The sequence below is a fragment of the Amblyomma maculatum genome, chromosome 11 (genome assembly GCF_055883805.1).
Source record: "Amblyomma maculatum isolate TAMU_Amacu chromosome 11, ASM5588380v1, whole genome shotgun sequence".
NCBI lineage: Eukaryota > Metazoa > Arthropoda > Arachnida > Ixodida > Ixodidae > Amblyomma > Amblyomma maculatum.
Window position 1 is genome coordinate 62,533,910 of NC_139354.1, and position 16,556 is coordinate 62,550,465.

General features: G+C 42.9%; 1 protein-coding gene across 1 annotated transcript in view; it reads right to left on the minus strand.

Annotated features, from left to right (window-relative positions):
• Positions 1–16,556, minus strand: part of LOC146173938 (uncharacterized) — a 31,099-nt gene that overhangs the window by 6,812 nt on the left and 7,731 nt on the right. Inside the window, exon 3 of the mRNA XM_084583543.1 lies at positions 2,772–2,854. Within this exon, the coding sequence (XP_084439669.1) occupies positions 2,772–2,854 (83 nt within the window). The remainder of the gene's footprint in view (positions 1–2,771; positions 2,855–16,556) is intronic.

A 16,556-nucleotide genomic window follows, 5' to 3' on the forward strand; every position in this document is an offset into this window, starting at 1 on the left:
CCTGGAACGTTTTGAAGGCCGGGAGTTTCTCGGCAATTTCATCGTGCCATGGAGCCCATAGTATGTGGTGGTTTTCATAGCTCTGCCCACCGGACTTAAGTATGGGAGCCACTTTTCTTCTATCGATCATTGGCGAACCCTGGCAAGCATTTGTGAATCAATCATAATTGCTACAAAGTGGCTGTATCTGGTGAACTCCGCCCTGCTTAGAGCAACAACGGCCTCCACGACTTAAGTTCCAGTGCAGCTTTGTAACGATCGAGGCGTTGATCTTCCTCTTTGCTGGCAATCCATCATGGCCATCATGACATCTGCTTCATTTCAATGTATTTCGAATCTACTCAGGCGGTTTCATGTTCTGGTCAAGTTTAGTTAGGCTTTCTCCAATGTTAAATGCCTGCCTTAATGAACGACATCATGTATGTTCTTGGAAATCGAAGCTACTGCAAATGTAGACCGAAACGCTTTCGGAATGTCTATCTTGCCTTCAATCACTCTATATTTTCCCGGTAGCACAGTCTCTAGCTGGAGGAAAGCTCGTTCCGTCCTAGTACGTTGTGGCGTCGTCTGATACACTTCTACCAGCGCCGCAGTATTGAACAATGATCTTTAAAATTTCTTAAATAGTGACAATTCCGTTTCTTTGTGCATGCGAAGAAATAATGATAATGCTAAACTCATACAAATCTTTTTATTTCTCATATATTTCTCATATGATGAAAGAGTTTAGTATGAGAATGTATGAGATATGTATGAGATTAGTATGATTTCAGTATAAGAATTTGTATGAGGTTATTGTGACTGATAGGGATTTTTCACTAGGGTTGGAGGAGCGCTCGTTCCGTCCTAGTACGATGTGGCCTCATCTGATACACTTCTACCAGCGCACCCGTATTGAATAATGGTATTTGAAATTTATTAATTTTTGACAGTTCCGTCTCGTTGTGCACGCGAAGAAAGAATGTTATTGCATTTTTCCGTTGCCAGTGGCTGTCGTAAGCCATCTTGGCTCGCAGCTCTGTACGGATGGTATGCGACTCTCATGCGCCTTCAGGGTACGTGAAGAGTTGCCTAACAACACCATGCATTTGCGCTCCTCGCGCTTCCGTGTGCTGTCGCAGCTCGCCGGCGCGATTACAGCTTGCCCCCCCCCCCCCCCCGCAGTTGAGAACTGCCCAACTGAACAGAGGCGAAGAGGTGCAAACACGAGTAAAACGGCACAGTTTGATGTTTTTCGCATTTAATGTGAATGTTTTTATAGGCTCATAACTGTAGACAGGACGTCTGCGTCCGCGGAGGTTGCCAAACAGCGAATTATGAGAATGTAATTTATTAATGTTTCAAAGAATGATTGTACCAGGTAGAGCGTGAAATGGATCTGTGTATGTGCGAAATTACTTTCACGTGGAGCAAACCATTAGGGTCAAAATTTCATTTATGTTAAAAAAGCCAGGGACGTCGAATTGTGAAAAAAGCGTGCAAATTAGAAAATATAAGGAGACGCAGTGTAGGAAGGAAAAAAGTAGAGAAAAAAGGAAAACGTATGGAAACGTAACAAATATTCAAAGCAGTCGCCGAAAAAGCTTCCGCCTATCCGCTCTTAAGAGCGGCCTAAGTGTCTCAAACGAATTGTTTAGCTTAGAACTTCGTATTATTTTGTACTTTGCGAAAGACCGTCCCTAACTATGCATCGTGCTTTACCGTTCAGTGCGCTAATCTAGAGCAATATCGTTGACATTTAGTCCGCATTGCATCGTTGCATCTGGACGTTGCAACACGACGACGTTTGAGCGTGGGTTCCGATAAATTATCCGGATTGCGATGTGAACAGACACCGTAAAGGAAGCCTGAGCACTCGCATGACTGCCCAGAAGCTGTTTTGGGACTGTCTCGAGACGTCGAACGAGGCATTTGTCTTCTACTATGACGAACATTTTGAAGTGAACACTTCATTGTCCGCGATGCAGCGAGTTCGCCGCGGCACCAATTCCTACCGTAGTTGCGACCGCTCTTTTCACTTTCACTCAAGACTTCCTCCCTTCCTTTATTGCGTGGGTCAGGTCTTCACAGAACAAGTGTTACAGATAATGTACGTTCCTTTCGTATGAACCAATTCAAAAGTAGTGAGGCATGCCTAGGTTCTGCGAAGTCACCTTGAACAACCTTGAAGGTTAAAGACATATGTTGCGCCTTTCTTTTCTTTTATATAAAGCAATGTACAATATAAAAGAAAACACATCAAAACATGATTAGATGTACAATATACAAAAAAAATATGAATCTTGACCTAGTTAGGTGTAGCTGTTCGCAATTCCGTGGAGTCCAATTCGAAAGCATAAGGCTCCTTCATTTCCCCAAACATAATTTAAATAAATATTTTGAAAAAATCCGGGGATTGAAAAGCGGGTGGTAAACAGGCTGTCGCTACAACACTAAGCTTTCGCTCTTTCTCTAGGTTTAAGCTATGCTTAAACCCCCATAATTTTTACAACACAATAAATCGACGAGAGGTGCTATTGAACTGATAAATATGGTCTTCCATCTCAGACACCATATCCGCTACTGCAGTAATAATATTTTGGCTGCTACACAAAATGATTAGCTTGAAGTGATAATTTTTTTGAAAGTTAGGTCTCTTGGCTGATGGTCATAGGCCTAATATTTTGCGGCGCCCATGACAATAATGTCTACTGATTTCAAACCTCACGTAACATTGACAACCTGAAAATTTATACCCCCAAAGTTTGCTATCGCGCAAAGACATAACTTACCTACGACGGTCTGATAGGTGACTGCGTTGGGCTGAACATGGTTCGGAGTTGTCGAGGTCGCCAGTGTTGAAACAAACGTATGCCTGAGTTGAAAAAGAATACAACTAGTATTAGGTATCAAAAAATGAATTCCTCCTAAATATTAGGTTCGCGGCAAACGACGGGGCCATAAACAATGAGACTAACACAAGCTATCGAGAAATGCCTACCCAATTTATTGTCAATGTATATCGCAAAGTGGAGGAAAGAGAAAAGAAGAAAACCACAGACTTCAACGTTTCGCACTCTGTAACCTGCATTGAGCTTCTGCCGAAGATAAACAAACCCATCTTTTTCCATGAAATCTACGAAATCTTTGAGGAAGTGTGGATTTTAGATGTGGATCAACTGAATCTAGACACTGGTACTAACGTTTCGGCAATCAGCAGAGTCAATAGGTTTCATCAGAACTAATCCTTAGGGCAGTTGCGATGCTTTACATCTTATGAAAAATGGCCGATGGTTACACTCATGTTTGTGGCCTTTACGTGGCTTCTTATATGCTTTTTGATTGGCTAGAATGGCACGGTGAGCTGGTATACACTAATATGTTATCAACTAGTCCATAGCAATGACCGAATGACATGAATATCCAATTTTAGGTGAAACAGGTTGGTTACTACTTTTCTTGATCACGGCGAAGAGTATTTTCAAATATGCATTCGAGTCGGAAGTGATTACCCATTTACTAAGGCTTCGACGCAAGACATAGGCAAGAACTACTTTATTGCATGATGCTCGTTATTTGTAGGGATTGTTATCCGCTTCCGTCGATAAGCAATGACGGGGCTTGTTGGGGGTGTATAAAGGCCTCAGTTATAAGCTTGTTGAGCACTTGCACGATATGTGGGTGTTTAGCGTCTTTTCTACGTTAATTAGGCGAGCATAGCTTGCAGAAGCGTTGCCTGTGGTATGCTGCTCTGCATTTACGCATAGAACAAACTTCACCTTTAAAGGCGAGAGTGTCCACAGGAGAATTGTGAGAGGTAGTGTCTGCGGTTGCCTAATAGTAAGTCCGTGCGGGAGCTGCACAGATGACTCAAAGGCCGATTTATGATTGTTATATTGAGACAGTATTTAGAACCGACTCTTCGCTTGGGATACATTTAGGAGACGGGAAGGCGTATGTATTTTCATGTGCGAGAATTACGTCCAGCGGGAGGCGTCCTGCTTCTGCTACTGTTACTTATGCAGAAGAACACTTTAATATTCAAAGGCATATCCGCCACCAGTTGTTGCGCGCGACTGTAAAAAACTTTTGCTGGTTTGAAGTACCCCTTGAAGGACCGGCAGATGTAGCGCAGGGTACTTTAAATGTACCCTTTTTATGTAGTACTATTGATGGGCAGTTGCTGCCCCGCCATGTTTCCGGCATGAATCTGAAAACATTTGTCGCTGCTGTCATCATATCACGGATATTATTCCTGAGGTGTCCAAGAGAAATTACGTCTACGATAACACCAAGGAATCGCAGGCATCGTACATATGTGACCATCCTCTTAAGAGCGGATATCGAGTCGTTTTTGATTATGAAAGTCACCACAACACGCTTTTCTGGTGAAAGACAAAGACCCCCACGTACATGAGAACCCAAGCGGCAATCCTATGGTCGGCCCGTACTCGGCCCTTGCCAATATGGCCGACTGAAACTCACCGGGCCGACCTAGGCCACCTACCTCAGCCCGAGGTCGGGGATTGACAATGGCCTAAGAACGGCCGATCATCGGCAGTCGACCTCGGGCCGACGAGTACGGCCGACTTGGCCAGCCTATTGCCGCGCTAGGGTCATGCATGGGCCCTGGCTTGCTGACTTGACCAGCCTACTGCCGCGCTAGGGTCATGAATGGGCCATGGCTTACCCACACATGGCCCAACCACTTCAGCGGCACTCGCTGGCCGGTGGTTTATCCACCGTCGGCAGTGGACCTCGGGCCAACGAGTATGGCCGACTTGGCCAGCCTACTGCCGCGCTAGGGTCATACATATGGGTCATGGCTTACCCACACATGGCCCAACCACTTCGGCGGTACATGCTGCCCGGTGGTTTATCCATGTATAATTAGTGGTCTACTCATCCATGGCCTATGGTGTACCCATTAAAATGTCTGCAGTTCAATTACGCATGGAAAATTAGCGCTGCGGCAGTATTTTGAGATGCGCACCTTCTCCAAGCGGGCTCTAACTTTGTGGCATCAGTAATGGTGTTCTCCGGGCAGGTAAAAAGCGACCCATACGTATGTAGCTCAAAAAAGCCTGAGCATCGGCAAATGTAGGTTTAAACAGCAATTTTATTGGCTTTTCTTGAATATTCGAAACATGCTCAAAGCCCTGCTAATAAAGAAATGGCACTTACAGCTAAGTTTGTGAGGCTTCACATCAATTTATTCTGGCTTTCAGCTTCTAGACTGAGTTGAAGATGTCACGTTTCCCTGCTCGTTGTGCCCGCCGTCCTATTACTTCGCTGTCACGAGCCATCGCTTGATTGCTGCCGTGGTCTTCCTGGAGAGCGCGTCACTCAGGTACATGCTGCCTCTCCTCAGGCATCCTAGAAAATATACGAAAGAAAATATCAGCCTTCATTCCGTATTCATATGAGTTTCCTAGCCTGTTAAAATGACAAAAGGCTGTCACTCAAGCAATTATAAGGACCTTCAGTGGTATCAGTAGTGATGTAGTCATCCGAAGATATCTGAAGTCATTTGAAATATGATGGGCACTATTTTTACACATATACTGCTTGTCCAAGCAAATTTGATCCAAGGGATAAAAAAGACATTTCCGAGGCAGGGGAAGGAAACCAGATACATATTGCTGGAAGCTACCTTGAGCGCCACAGAAAAGGTTTTGTTTGGAATCCTTAATTGATATTATTTACCTAAATTACTGATTAATGACTTACACAATAAATGGTGTTGCTACTATGAAGAGTACCGGCACAAAACAAGTTTCATTATTAGCGATAAAGAACCATCACGTCTGCATTTCGTTCCCCAGATACAATAGGAAACCCCGAAAATACAAAAATCAGATTGCCGGACAATACAATTGAGGCCTTGGCTTGGCTCGACAGCCCTGTGTAGCGTTAGACCTATAAGTTGCCTATGGTTTGTTTGTCCGCGCCAGCCCAACCGTTCAACAAGACCGTATTTATACTTTACAGTTGAAAAATAATGTTCCACTCATTTGTATCCTTACCGCTTTGTAGTAATTATCCGCACTGCAAAGTTCAGCACGCTCAGTGTAACTCGTGCCTTCATGTGCGCCAAAGGGCTGACGCGAGGCAACCATCGCCAGCATATCACCCTTACTCATGCATGGGACCAGCCATCATAGCGGCAGGTTGTTTCGTCCGCTCAAAATCATGTTGAGAGCAGCAAAATTGAGGTGTGCGAATGGGCTGGTAACGGTTTCGGTATCTACATAACCGGTATCTACATAACACTGCAGATAGAAAAAAAAAGGTACACATGAGGTTTCTAAACGCAAATATCGAAACAGAGGTTTCAGAACGTGTTCACCGACTCTGTAAGTCGTATTCATTGTTTAAAGTGAACATTTAGTACTTGCAGCGAATAACCTCACTTCCCTACGTATGAAATTAAACTTTACTGTGCTGTCCTAAGAGGCTGCCGGCAATGCGTCATCGGTTTCCATCGCCTGTTTCTAATGGTTTATTTCTAACCCTTGGCTCAAGCTATCAAGCACAGCAGGTGTAATGTAACTTGAATAAAACCTGCATGAGATCATACATATAGGTATATTTGTAAGCTTTACAGATTTCACTTACAAATATTACGAGAATCGCGTCACTGCGGTCTTTCTTTAAAATTGACGCCAGTATTCGTGGCTAAAATAAAGTACTCAACGTATTAATTCAGCTTCGCAAGTGCAGCTGTAACAGAAAGTGAGGGCTGGCGACACCGAAGGTGTGCCTAGCTTTCAAATTTTCTTAGATGGCCCAACCGTTCGAAATATGTAATTTTAAAAATAAGCCCTTGATAGTGCCTTTCTCACAGCGCATATGGGTGCCTTAATAAGAAACATAATAGAGGTCCCATGACCATCTTTCGTTTCATATGAAATTTTTATATGTGGTGGGCAAATATCTAGACACAAAGGAATTAACCCTAGTTTTGCAAGATACGGCGTAGTTTCTTCGAAAACAAAAAAAAAATATTACGGTATATCTTTCGAGGTAGAAAACGCTGCTTTTGCCATTTCAAAATGTTGCAAATTTGGATACCATGATTTTGTCATCTACTATTTTTTACTCACTAAATATATGCAGGTTTTACATTTACAAACAGTATTAGGAACCCGTTTTGTGTTTGCAGTTGAGTTATTAAAAAATCGCAAACTTTGGTTCAGGACCGATGCGCTGCAAAAATATGCATTTTCAACCTTGTATACTGGAATGTGATGCATTAGGTCGGTTGCACTAAATTTGTTTCCACTTCCTAACGCATGTTCTTAATTCCAGGCAATATTTGGAGCTCCAGACAGCTAGGTGTGTTCTACACAACGCATCAAAATTGCCCAAAATTCGAAAACAGCAGTAAAGGGTAAATTTGCTGCGATTAAAAAAAGATCTTCGATCTTCAAATACCTCTCAAGAATCTTCAGTACCTCAGCAATATCGCGGACTAAAAAGTGTTGCGTTATATTGTTTAAAAATATAACATTAGATATTAAACCAAGTGCTTGTCCTGATAATGGCCAAATTCAGCCTGCATTCTTGCAAGATCTAATATTATCCTGGCTCTGAAACTATTTCTCTGCATTATCTAGGTTCTATTCTTTATTTCTGGAAAAACTTGAAGCTCTAGGTTTGTTTTTTTCTACATATAATTTTTAAATTGGCCAAAATTTAAAAAGAATGGTAAAATAAGGAAAACTGATTAGGACTGAAGAAAATGCAGCAACATCGATTTTTATCGAAATCTCTGGAAACAATGCAAAGTACTTTGTTAATATGAGTCAGTAAATATATTGAATTCTGCAAAATGTAAAATTAGAAATATAAAAATGCCTGTTTTTAATCTATAGATTTGCTTATATGACTCCCCCTTATAGAATAGGCATCAAAACTTCAATTTAGGGTTTGCTGAATTTAGTTACATTTTACTGTAAGTAAAATTTAAAGCCTTGTCAGCGCTAATAAAGCCTTTTTCTGCTTGTCAGCAAGGACATAATCTAGCTTAAAATGGTATTAATTCGCTGTTTCTGTCAATTTCATGGCAGAACGCAAGTGAAGGCTGCACGTTTTCTCTGTCTTTCATTCTTTTTTATTTCTAGGTGCAGCAGTATTCAATCTAGTCTATTAATATATTATTCCATTTCTCAGCTTTGACCATAACTAACAATACTATATTTTTGAAGATAGTTTTTAAATGTGTAATTTTTTATAATGCAATCATAAGTAAATTGCTTTCCAGCGTTACAGAGAACACACATAGCAGCTTAGATCTCCAGATTCTGCCTAAAATTAACAAGATAACCTGCGTAATAAAGACAGAATATTTTAGTGCAAACAACGTAACGCATCACGCCAGTATGTAAGGTTGAAAATAAACATTTTTGTAGCGCATTGCGCTTCAGCAAAGTTTGCAATATTTTACTAAATCAACTGCATCAATGAAACAAGCTTTCAATACTTCTTATACAAATAAAAGTTATGTTGATGTGGTGAGTAAAAAACAATGGATAACAAAATTTTAGTGCGCAAGCAGCAGGCCTCCAAACGTGCAACATTTTGAAATGACAAAAACAGGGTTTTCCAGCTTAAGTGATAGGCGTTTTTTTTTTTCTGAGAAAACTACGCCGCATCTTGCAAACCTTAGGGTCTTTCCTTTGTGTCGAGAGATTAGCCCACGACATAGGGAAATTTAATTAAAACAAAATGGTCATGACTCCACGATTACTGTTCCTGTCCAAAGACATCCATATTTGTTTTCATTTCGTCTGTTCAAACAGGCTGGTTTAGGCAATGCGGTGAATAAAAATATTATCATATATATTAAAGATTTCCGCGCTACACGTTGTACCCAAAGCTACCTATATTGTCACAACTGTCATTCGTTATTTGTAGCTGGAACAGCATCACAAAAGGAATTCAATTGCAAATTGTTCGCGAGTTAAATAGGCGTACGGGCTGACACACGTGTACTCTGCAGAATACAATTTAAGAAAGAGCAGTCACAAACTATAGGCAAATAAGGCTATGATACGGAGCATATGTATTACTCCGGTTAAAAGTAAAAAAACTCGACTTTTACCATATTAATATATTGGACAAACTATTGCATGTTAACATAGGAACACAATTAATGAACTCATTCACGCATCTAATGTCTATGGGCATTAGATGCGTGGATGACTTCGCTTTATTCCAATTCGTGCGTTACTGAAAATAATTGAACTAGGAAAATTTAATGTCTACACAATTTTCAGCGAGTATACCACAAAATATACTAAGGTGCTACATATATATTCACATCACCTCGCAAGTGAAGTGGGATAACGGAACTAATCAGACACTCACCCTGATCAGCATTTCGCTTTTGCGTCATCTTTGTAAGTTTTTAGGCAGGCTTTTCTACTGATTATCCTCTTCTGTATACCGTTGCCACCCACAGGACACAGATCTTCTGGGGGTACCGAACTATTGGTTTTAGCACCAGTGATACAACTTAATCGAACCATTTCTACGTAGAAGACACTCTCGATGCGCACCTAAAAAAAATGAAAGCATGTATGTTTAGGCGAAATCATTCACCCGTGATAAAATAATATGGTTTGAACACAAAAATCAAATGATCACACTCGAAGCAACAAGAAAGTGGTGGAGAGATAGGAATTGAAGCAATGAAAGGCGGTTGCTTACTGCAAAAAGACAATAGCAAGAGGTCCACCGTCTATAAGAATAGGCAATAAAAATAAGGCACATTTAAAGGTGCATGCAGCAGTTACAGGGATGCAGTGCTACCTTTTGTTAGGCAGGCTTTTCCGCTGCTGATTATCCTCTTCTTTATTCCCCTTCCAACCACAGGACACAGATCTTCTGGGGGTGCCAAACTGTCGGTTTTCGCACCAGTGATACAACTCAATCGATCCATTTCTACGTAGAAAACATTCCGATGCACATCTAAAAAAATGAAAGCATGTATGTGTAAGCTAAATCATTCACACATGATAAAACAATATTATTTGAACAATAAAATCAAATGATCACACCCGGAGCAACAATAAAGTGATGGAGAGATAGAAATTGAAGCAATGAAAGACGGCTGATTACTGAACAAAGTAAATAGCAAGAGGTCCTGCGTCTATAAGAATAGGCAATAAAATTATGGCACATTTAAAGGTGCATGCAGCAGTTACAGTGATGCAGTGTTACCTTTTTTGTTTCACTGCAGCGGTTGGTATAAATATTGCAGAAATTGCTAGGCATCTCAGGTAACCCCATTGAAAACCTCATCCAAGGTTGCTGCGGCGTGTTATTTGCAGCTGTTAACGGTAAGACAGGCTATCCTATGAGTTGTGGGCGGTTCCTCTGCCCGAGGGATGCGCACGACAAACACACAGTAGGCCGTATGATAAACATCTTTAATCTCACAGGGATCGGGGATCGTCGAAGTCGGTGTCGTCGTCCGGGTGGCTGCGGGTCGTTGAGAGCGCCGGAACCAAGAGCCAGGGACCAAGGAGCCAGATACCAAGAGAGCCAGAGACCAAGAGAGCCAGAGACCAAGCGAGGGCGAGACGGCGGCGCGTGCCTTCTTTTATAGCCCCCTCGCGCGGGACCGGTTATCCCCGAACAAGCGGGGAAAGGGAAACAGGCCGCGCGCAGGGAGCATCGGGAAGTGGCGCGGCCTTCGAATGCGCGGCGCGCCACGAGCCCTACAGAGTGCATGTTCATTTCCTCCTTTTTGTACCTTGAATGAAAGCGACTGAACAGTGGGTGTTGTAAGAGGTGCAGCGTCCCTAGGAATAGGGAACAAAATTAAGTTTTGCTTGTAATAAACAAAGGTACAAAAAGGAGCAAATATGCTTGCAATATTAGCATGATGACCTACCTTTTCATCAACAGCTGTAAACAACCTGTCACTACTAGTCGGTTCTTTGGATATGGTTGTCAATGTCAGAGCTTAAAGCTAAGAGCAATATAAGTAATATTTATAGCGGTCACGGCCGTAAAGAATTAGCACAATACTCCATTACTGTAACTATTCAACTGTCCATTTATACATATTGTTCATTAAAGAACCATGCACATCTTATTAAGTTGCCCTTTTCTACTCCCAAATGATTTCCTATACAATTAGAATACGTGGGTCGCTGCTTCGGTTTAAAATTTTTGTACGATGGCTATGACGTGCACTTCATGCATACAGTACGTGAGGCACAAAGAGCTATAATTGCTGAACAGGTGGACCTGACGTCCTGTCCCATTTAAAGTGCGCGCCGTGATCGAGCGCTTCGCGAGCAATATATCTCGGACGATATGGTCGCCTCATACCGGCCGTCAATTTTTTGTACAATGTGTCCCACATGCACGTTGTTTACTTTCCAGTGACAGGGGCGCAGTGCACACACGGCTGATGCGCCTTTTTGCTTGTTTTGTTATTTTCCTCAGCCTTCGAAGCGCGTCTGCGAAACCGCTCTCCTATGGTCGCCGCTTCCTGACAGCGCGCCCTCACCTGAAGGTGCGTTCTCAGAAGGGGGGCGTCGATTAAGAAACTTTTAAAAAGGGGATCACTTGCGCTGTTCACGGCTTTCAATTCCTCATTATGATATTAACCATTATAAAAGTGGGGGTTCATTATTACTAAAGTATAGCCTAATCATCAAGCGGCATCACGCACATAACGTCTGCCCCACTGTAAAATTCGCTTGCACAGACCGCACGGACAGTTTTCAAAGCATCGTCTGTACATTTGAAAACAAAAACTGCCCTAACTCTTAACAAAATCCAAAAACTGAGCGAACATGGCTTCCTGCGCGCAGAAAAGACGCTGTCCAAAATATTTGTACAAAGCTGAGCGCGTAGTATTCGGTTACTAATTGATTGCGGCGCGCTGCGCAGTCAAAAAACTGCGCAAATGGCTGCCGGTAGTGTTCTGTCGCGCGTTGGTGGCACACACACCTGTTATGCACGGCTTCTCTATTTTCGGCGCAAATGTTGTTCATATCGCAGCCAGTAAATAAGTCCACGCACTTGCTTGCATGTAACCCGGACGAAAATTAGTTCTTGAAGTCATGCTTCGCGCAGTTATTTCGAGGAGAATAAGGAAAGAGAACATTTGGGACTGGTAGGAGATTATATAGAACCAATTATGAAGCAATGGCATGCTGCAAAGATATATACTCACGGTCTAAGATGACGGCTTTCACTGAGTCCGAGAATGCCGATGGTTTCCCGCCGTTGCTGTAGTCCGTACTCCGGCGACATTTCACAGCTCTACTATTCACAGATATGTAGCAAGCACAAACCGGAGCACATGTAACGTATATAGGCGCAAGAAAAAAAATTATACACAGCACAATGAATAAGAAAATCAACGAGGGAAGCAATTAAAGAAAGGTATAAGAAGCAGTGACAAGTCTTGTAGCGTCTGCATCAAGCTCTGAAATGAACGCTTCGGGAGGAGGCCGCACAGCCGCGCAGCGGGGAATTCGTAGACGAGGTGGAACAATGAACTGCTCAACCAGTGCGCGTCGATTCCCGCCGCGGTGTTGTGTTCGCAAGGGCTGCGCGTGGGAACGAAGGACCAACGACCTTCTCGACGTTCCATTCCTCCTTTACCCCAGCCCTCTCCTGTCTGCATCGGCCAGCCGTGCCCAGAGATTGGACCGCGCCGATGAGCGGCCGCCAGCGCGCACCGCTCGAGTCGAGGTCTAATAAATTGTTTTTTTTTTTTTGTTCGCAAAAGCATTGTTTCTTCAAGCCAACCGCGGACATAACATTTTCTAAAAAAAAATAGAAAGCCTCCCCATCTACCATCCACAACGTTGCGTAAATCTATACAGTTGGTGCATCGACAAATGCGCACGTCATCTTTCCCCTCCCGCTTCCACCTATGATCGAACAAAAGACGGTCGTTCGACCTTTTATATATACTTCAAAATATTATATATTGTTGCATCATGACTGATTAATAATATCGAAGAGGCGGAGTTTCGAGCTTCTCTTCTGTTCTGGCCACATTCAGTTACAGATTACACAAACTATGTTCAAGTTAGCTAGCTGAAAATTATCTGACTGAATATATACATGTTTTTATTTGTATTCAGTTAATTTTCGCTATTCGGGTAAGAGTAGATGTTTTTATAAAAATTCTCAAGTTCCGCCCAAGAAACGAAATTTTCCTAAATTGCAGGCCTTTGTTTCAGAAAAGGTTCATGGTAGAGCAGCAATAATTCCACACTATGTTCTCAGCATAGTTATCCGCAAACAGGTAAAGCTTATATTTTTGTGACATTTGAATACAGATACGATCGCGCTAACTTACAGAAAACAGCGAACATTAATAATTTTTTAGGAAAATAAAATAAAAAAAACTGTTTTAACACTGTTTAAACTTCTTCCGCCTATTCTACACTACCTCAGCTTTCAAAATCATTAAAACACCGCGCATAATTTTGTTGCGCTAGTAATTATGGCCACTTTGATAAGGCTTTTGTTCAATTATAGCGCACCGCGCAGATCTGAAGTTCTCCGGAATTTGTGAATCGTTCAAGGTTTTTAAATTTTGGCATATTATTGTAACAGGGAGAAATACATTTATAAAAGAGGATTAAAGATATATGCATTGAGAAACAGCCAAGGAGCCAGGCAATGAGGGCCCAGTTCGGCGCACTTCTTTTTCTTAATCTACCCCAAACGAGCGCGCCACTTCGTCCTCATCATTCTCCAGCTATAAAAGTATTTCTTCGGTTATTGTTTGTCTCGACTTCGCAAATTGACGGTGACAGACACAGCAATGAATGATTCAGAATCAGTTTTGTACGCGTCGAATTCCTGATGCGCTGTGGCATCGGGCATCACACAGACGTTTTTCGCAATCACCTTCACCTTAACGCGAATTACAGAAGGAGACGAGAACGTTCAATGAGCAAGCAACGTATTCCAAATCATTTTAGTAGAATGGAAAAATTGTGAAGGGCATGGAAAACTGCCTCAGTAAAACATAGTGTTTCTGGGCTGCATCCGTTTTTTTTTTCGAATGACTCGACAGCGCACATTATTTTCATTCCTGTACAGTTTCTTCCATGCAGTCCTGGCTAGCGTGCCTGCATGAAATGTGATCAGCAGATCGAACGCGCGGCAAAAGGCCCATTTCAGGCCGTCTGGATGCCGTCATCTGAGAGAGGCACGAGCATCCGGTTACCAATTGTTTTTTTTTCTTTTTTTTAGCATTCGATACCTTCCTTTGCCACTGCAGCACCAGTTATGCTTTCCACCGATCGCATCTGGCGCAGCAGTTTCTCATGCGGGAGAGGCTGTCGCCCGCGCTCGTGAAGCGGGCTTCCCGACAGTGGTCGCATCTCATTAACTTCACCCCATGTTATTGGCGCCCGGTTGCGGTGCGAAAAACAGGCGGATAGAATAGTGAAGCTCTAGTGCCGATGCGTTGAACTGCTACAAGGAAGTATTTTTTATTAGTTTTGGGTTCAGTTCAGTTCAGTTCAGGCGTTCAGTCGTGTCCGACTTTTCGTGACCCTATGGACCATGTCACGCCACGCTTTCCGGTCTCTCACTATCTTCTTAACATCACATAGCTTCATCTGCAATGCCTCGAGAATGCCATCTAACCATCGCGTTCGCTGCCTACCCCTTCTCCGGCGACCCTCAACCTTTCCCAACATCAAATCTTTCTCCAGCGACTCCTCTCTTCTCATCAGATGACCAAAGTAGCTGAGCTTTAACTTTAGAATTTGACCCTCCAATGAGCAGTCAGGGTTTATGGTCGACAATATCGACTGATTTGATCTTCTGGCAGTCCAAGGAACTCTTAAGAGTCTTCGCCAGCACCACAATTCAAACGCGTCAATTCTTCGGCGGTCAGCCTTTTTCACAGTCCAACTCTCGCATCCATACATCACAACTGGAAAGACCATAGCACGGGTTATACGGATCTTGGTTGGCAGACTAATGTCTCTGCTCTTTACTAGGCGGTCAAGGCTAACCATTGCTCTCTTTCCCAGAAGCAGGCGTCTCCTAATTTCATGGCTGCAGTCTCCTTCCGAGGTAATCTTGGCGCCCAAGAACAGAAAATCTGTCACAGCTTCCACTTCTTGTCCATTGATGCTCCAGGACTTGATAGGGCAAGACGCCATGATCTTCGTCTTTTTAATGTTCAGTTTAAGCCCAAACTTCTCACTCTCTTCTTGTACGCGCATCAGAAGTCTCTTGAGTTCCACTTCACTTTCTGCCATTAAAGTGGTATCATCCGCATATCTAAGGTTGTTGATACGTTTTCCAGCAATCTTCACTCCAGCTGAAGACTCGTCCAGACCGGCCTTCCTCATGATGCACTCTGCATATAGGTTAAATAGGCAGGGCGACAGTATGCAGCCTTGCCTCACCCCTTTCTCAATCGGAAACCAAGTTTTGGGTAGCTTCACCATAATATATGTATCGAAGTCTGTCGGTCTGAAGACGCAAAAACGAGCTCTCACTGCACCGCCTCTTAAAACGAACGTCTAGGGTGAGCACACCCCCGCGCTCATCGCCGCTCCAGTCATCTCAACATCTCAACATTACTGTCCTCATTTCCGTCGACATCTTTTCCCTACTGTTGGGCATATTTTTAGAACCTGAATTGCAATCCTGCTTGCATTTTATTCGCTTAGTGGCCAAGAAGTCAGACCTAGAGCAATTGCAAATTCCTGTTTAAGGGTCTTATTGGACTGGTCGTAACTACTAGTGCACCAATATTGTGCAATGTGTTTTTATTGACATTGCAAATTGATGTAGAGAAAAATACGTGAACAAAGTTTAAAAGATATCATAAATGGTTTTTTTATTCTCCTCAGAAATTTTCATTGTAATAATGGTGAAGGTGATTGCGAAAAACGTCTGTGGGCTTCCCTATGCCACAGCGCATCAGGAACTCTACGCATACAAAGCTGACTCCGATTCATTCATTGCTGTGTCTGTTACAGCTAGTTTGCAACGTCGAGACAAAAAATGACAGAGGATGATGAGGACGAAGTGGCGCGCTCGTTTGTGGAAGAATAAAAAAAAAAAGAAGTGCGTCGAACTCATTGCCTGGCCCCTTGGCTGAATACAAGTACCTTCGCACTTGTATTCAGAACTCGAGCGTAACCACTGAGCCATCACGCCTTATACGCTTCAGATTCGGATATCAATTTTGTAGACATTTTGCGGAATCCTTGTGGGCGAGTGTTCTACTTATCATGGGTCCCGAAAGCGATAGCGCGCATGCATAGGCGGAATTTCTCGCCGTTCTTCCTAAGGCTCAATAGGCCTCACTCTGGAAGCGACGGACCAACTGAGCAGAGGCATTAAAAACAGTTGAGCAGAGGCAATTTACGAGACTTTTGTGGCCACAGGCCGACAAAAACGACCTTCATTTTGAGACGTGTGTTAGCGAGGTAAGCACACCTACGAGAAAAAGTGGAGAGGCCACGCGCTTTGAAAAGTCTGCACGTCCGCCTTTTCTGACGGTGAAGCAGTTATATCTGTTTAAGGTACTCTCCTAAATGTACTTGCCATCTTGCCCA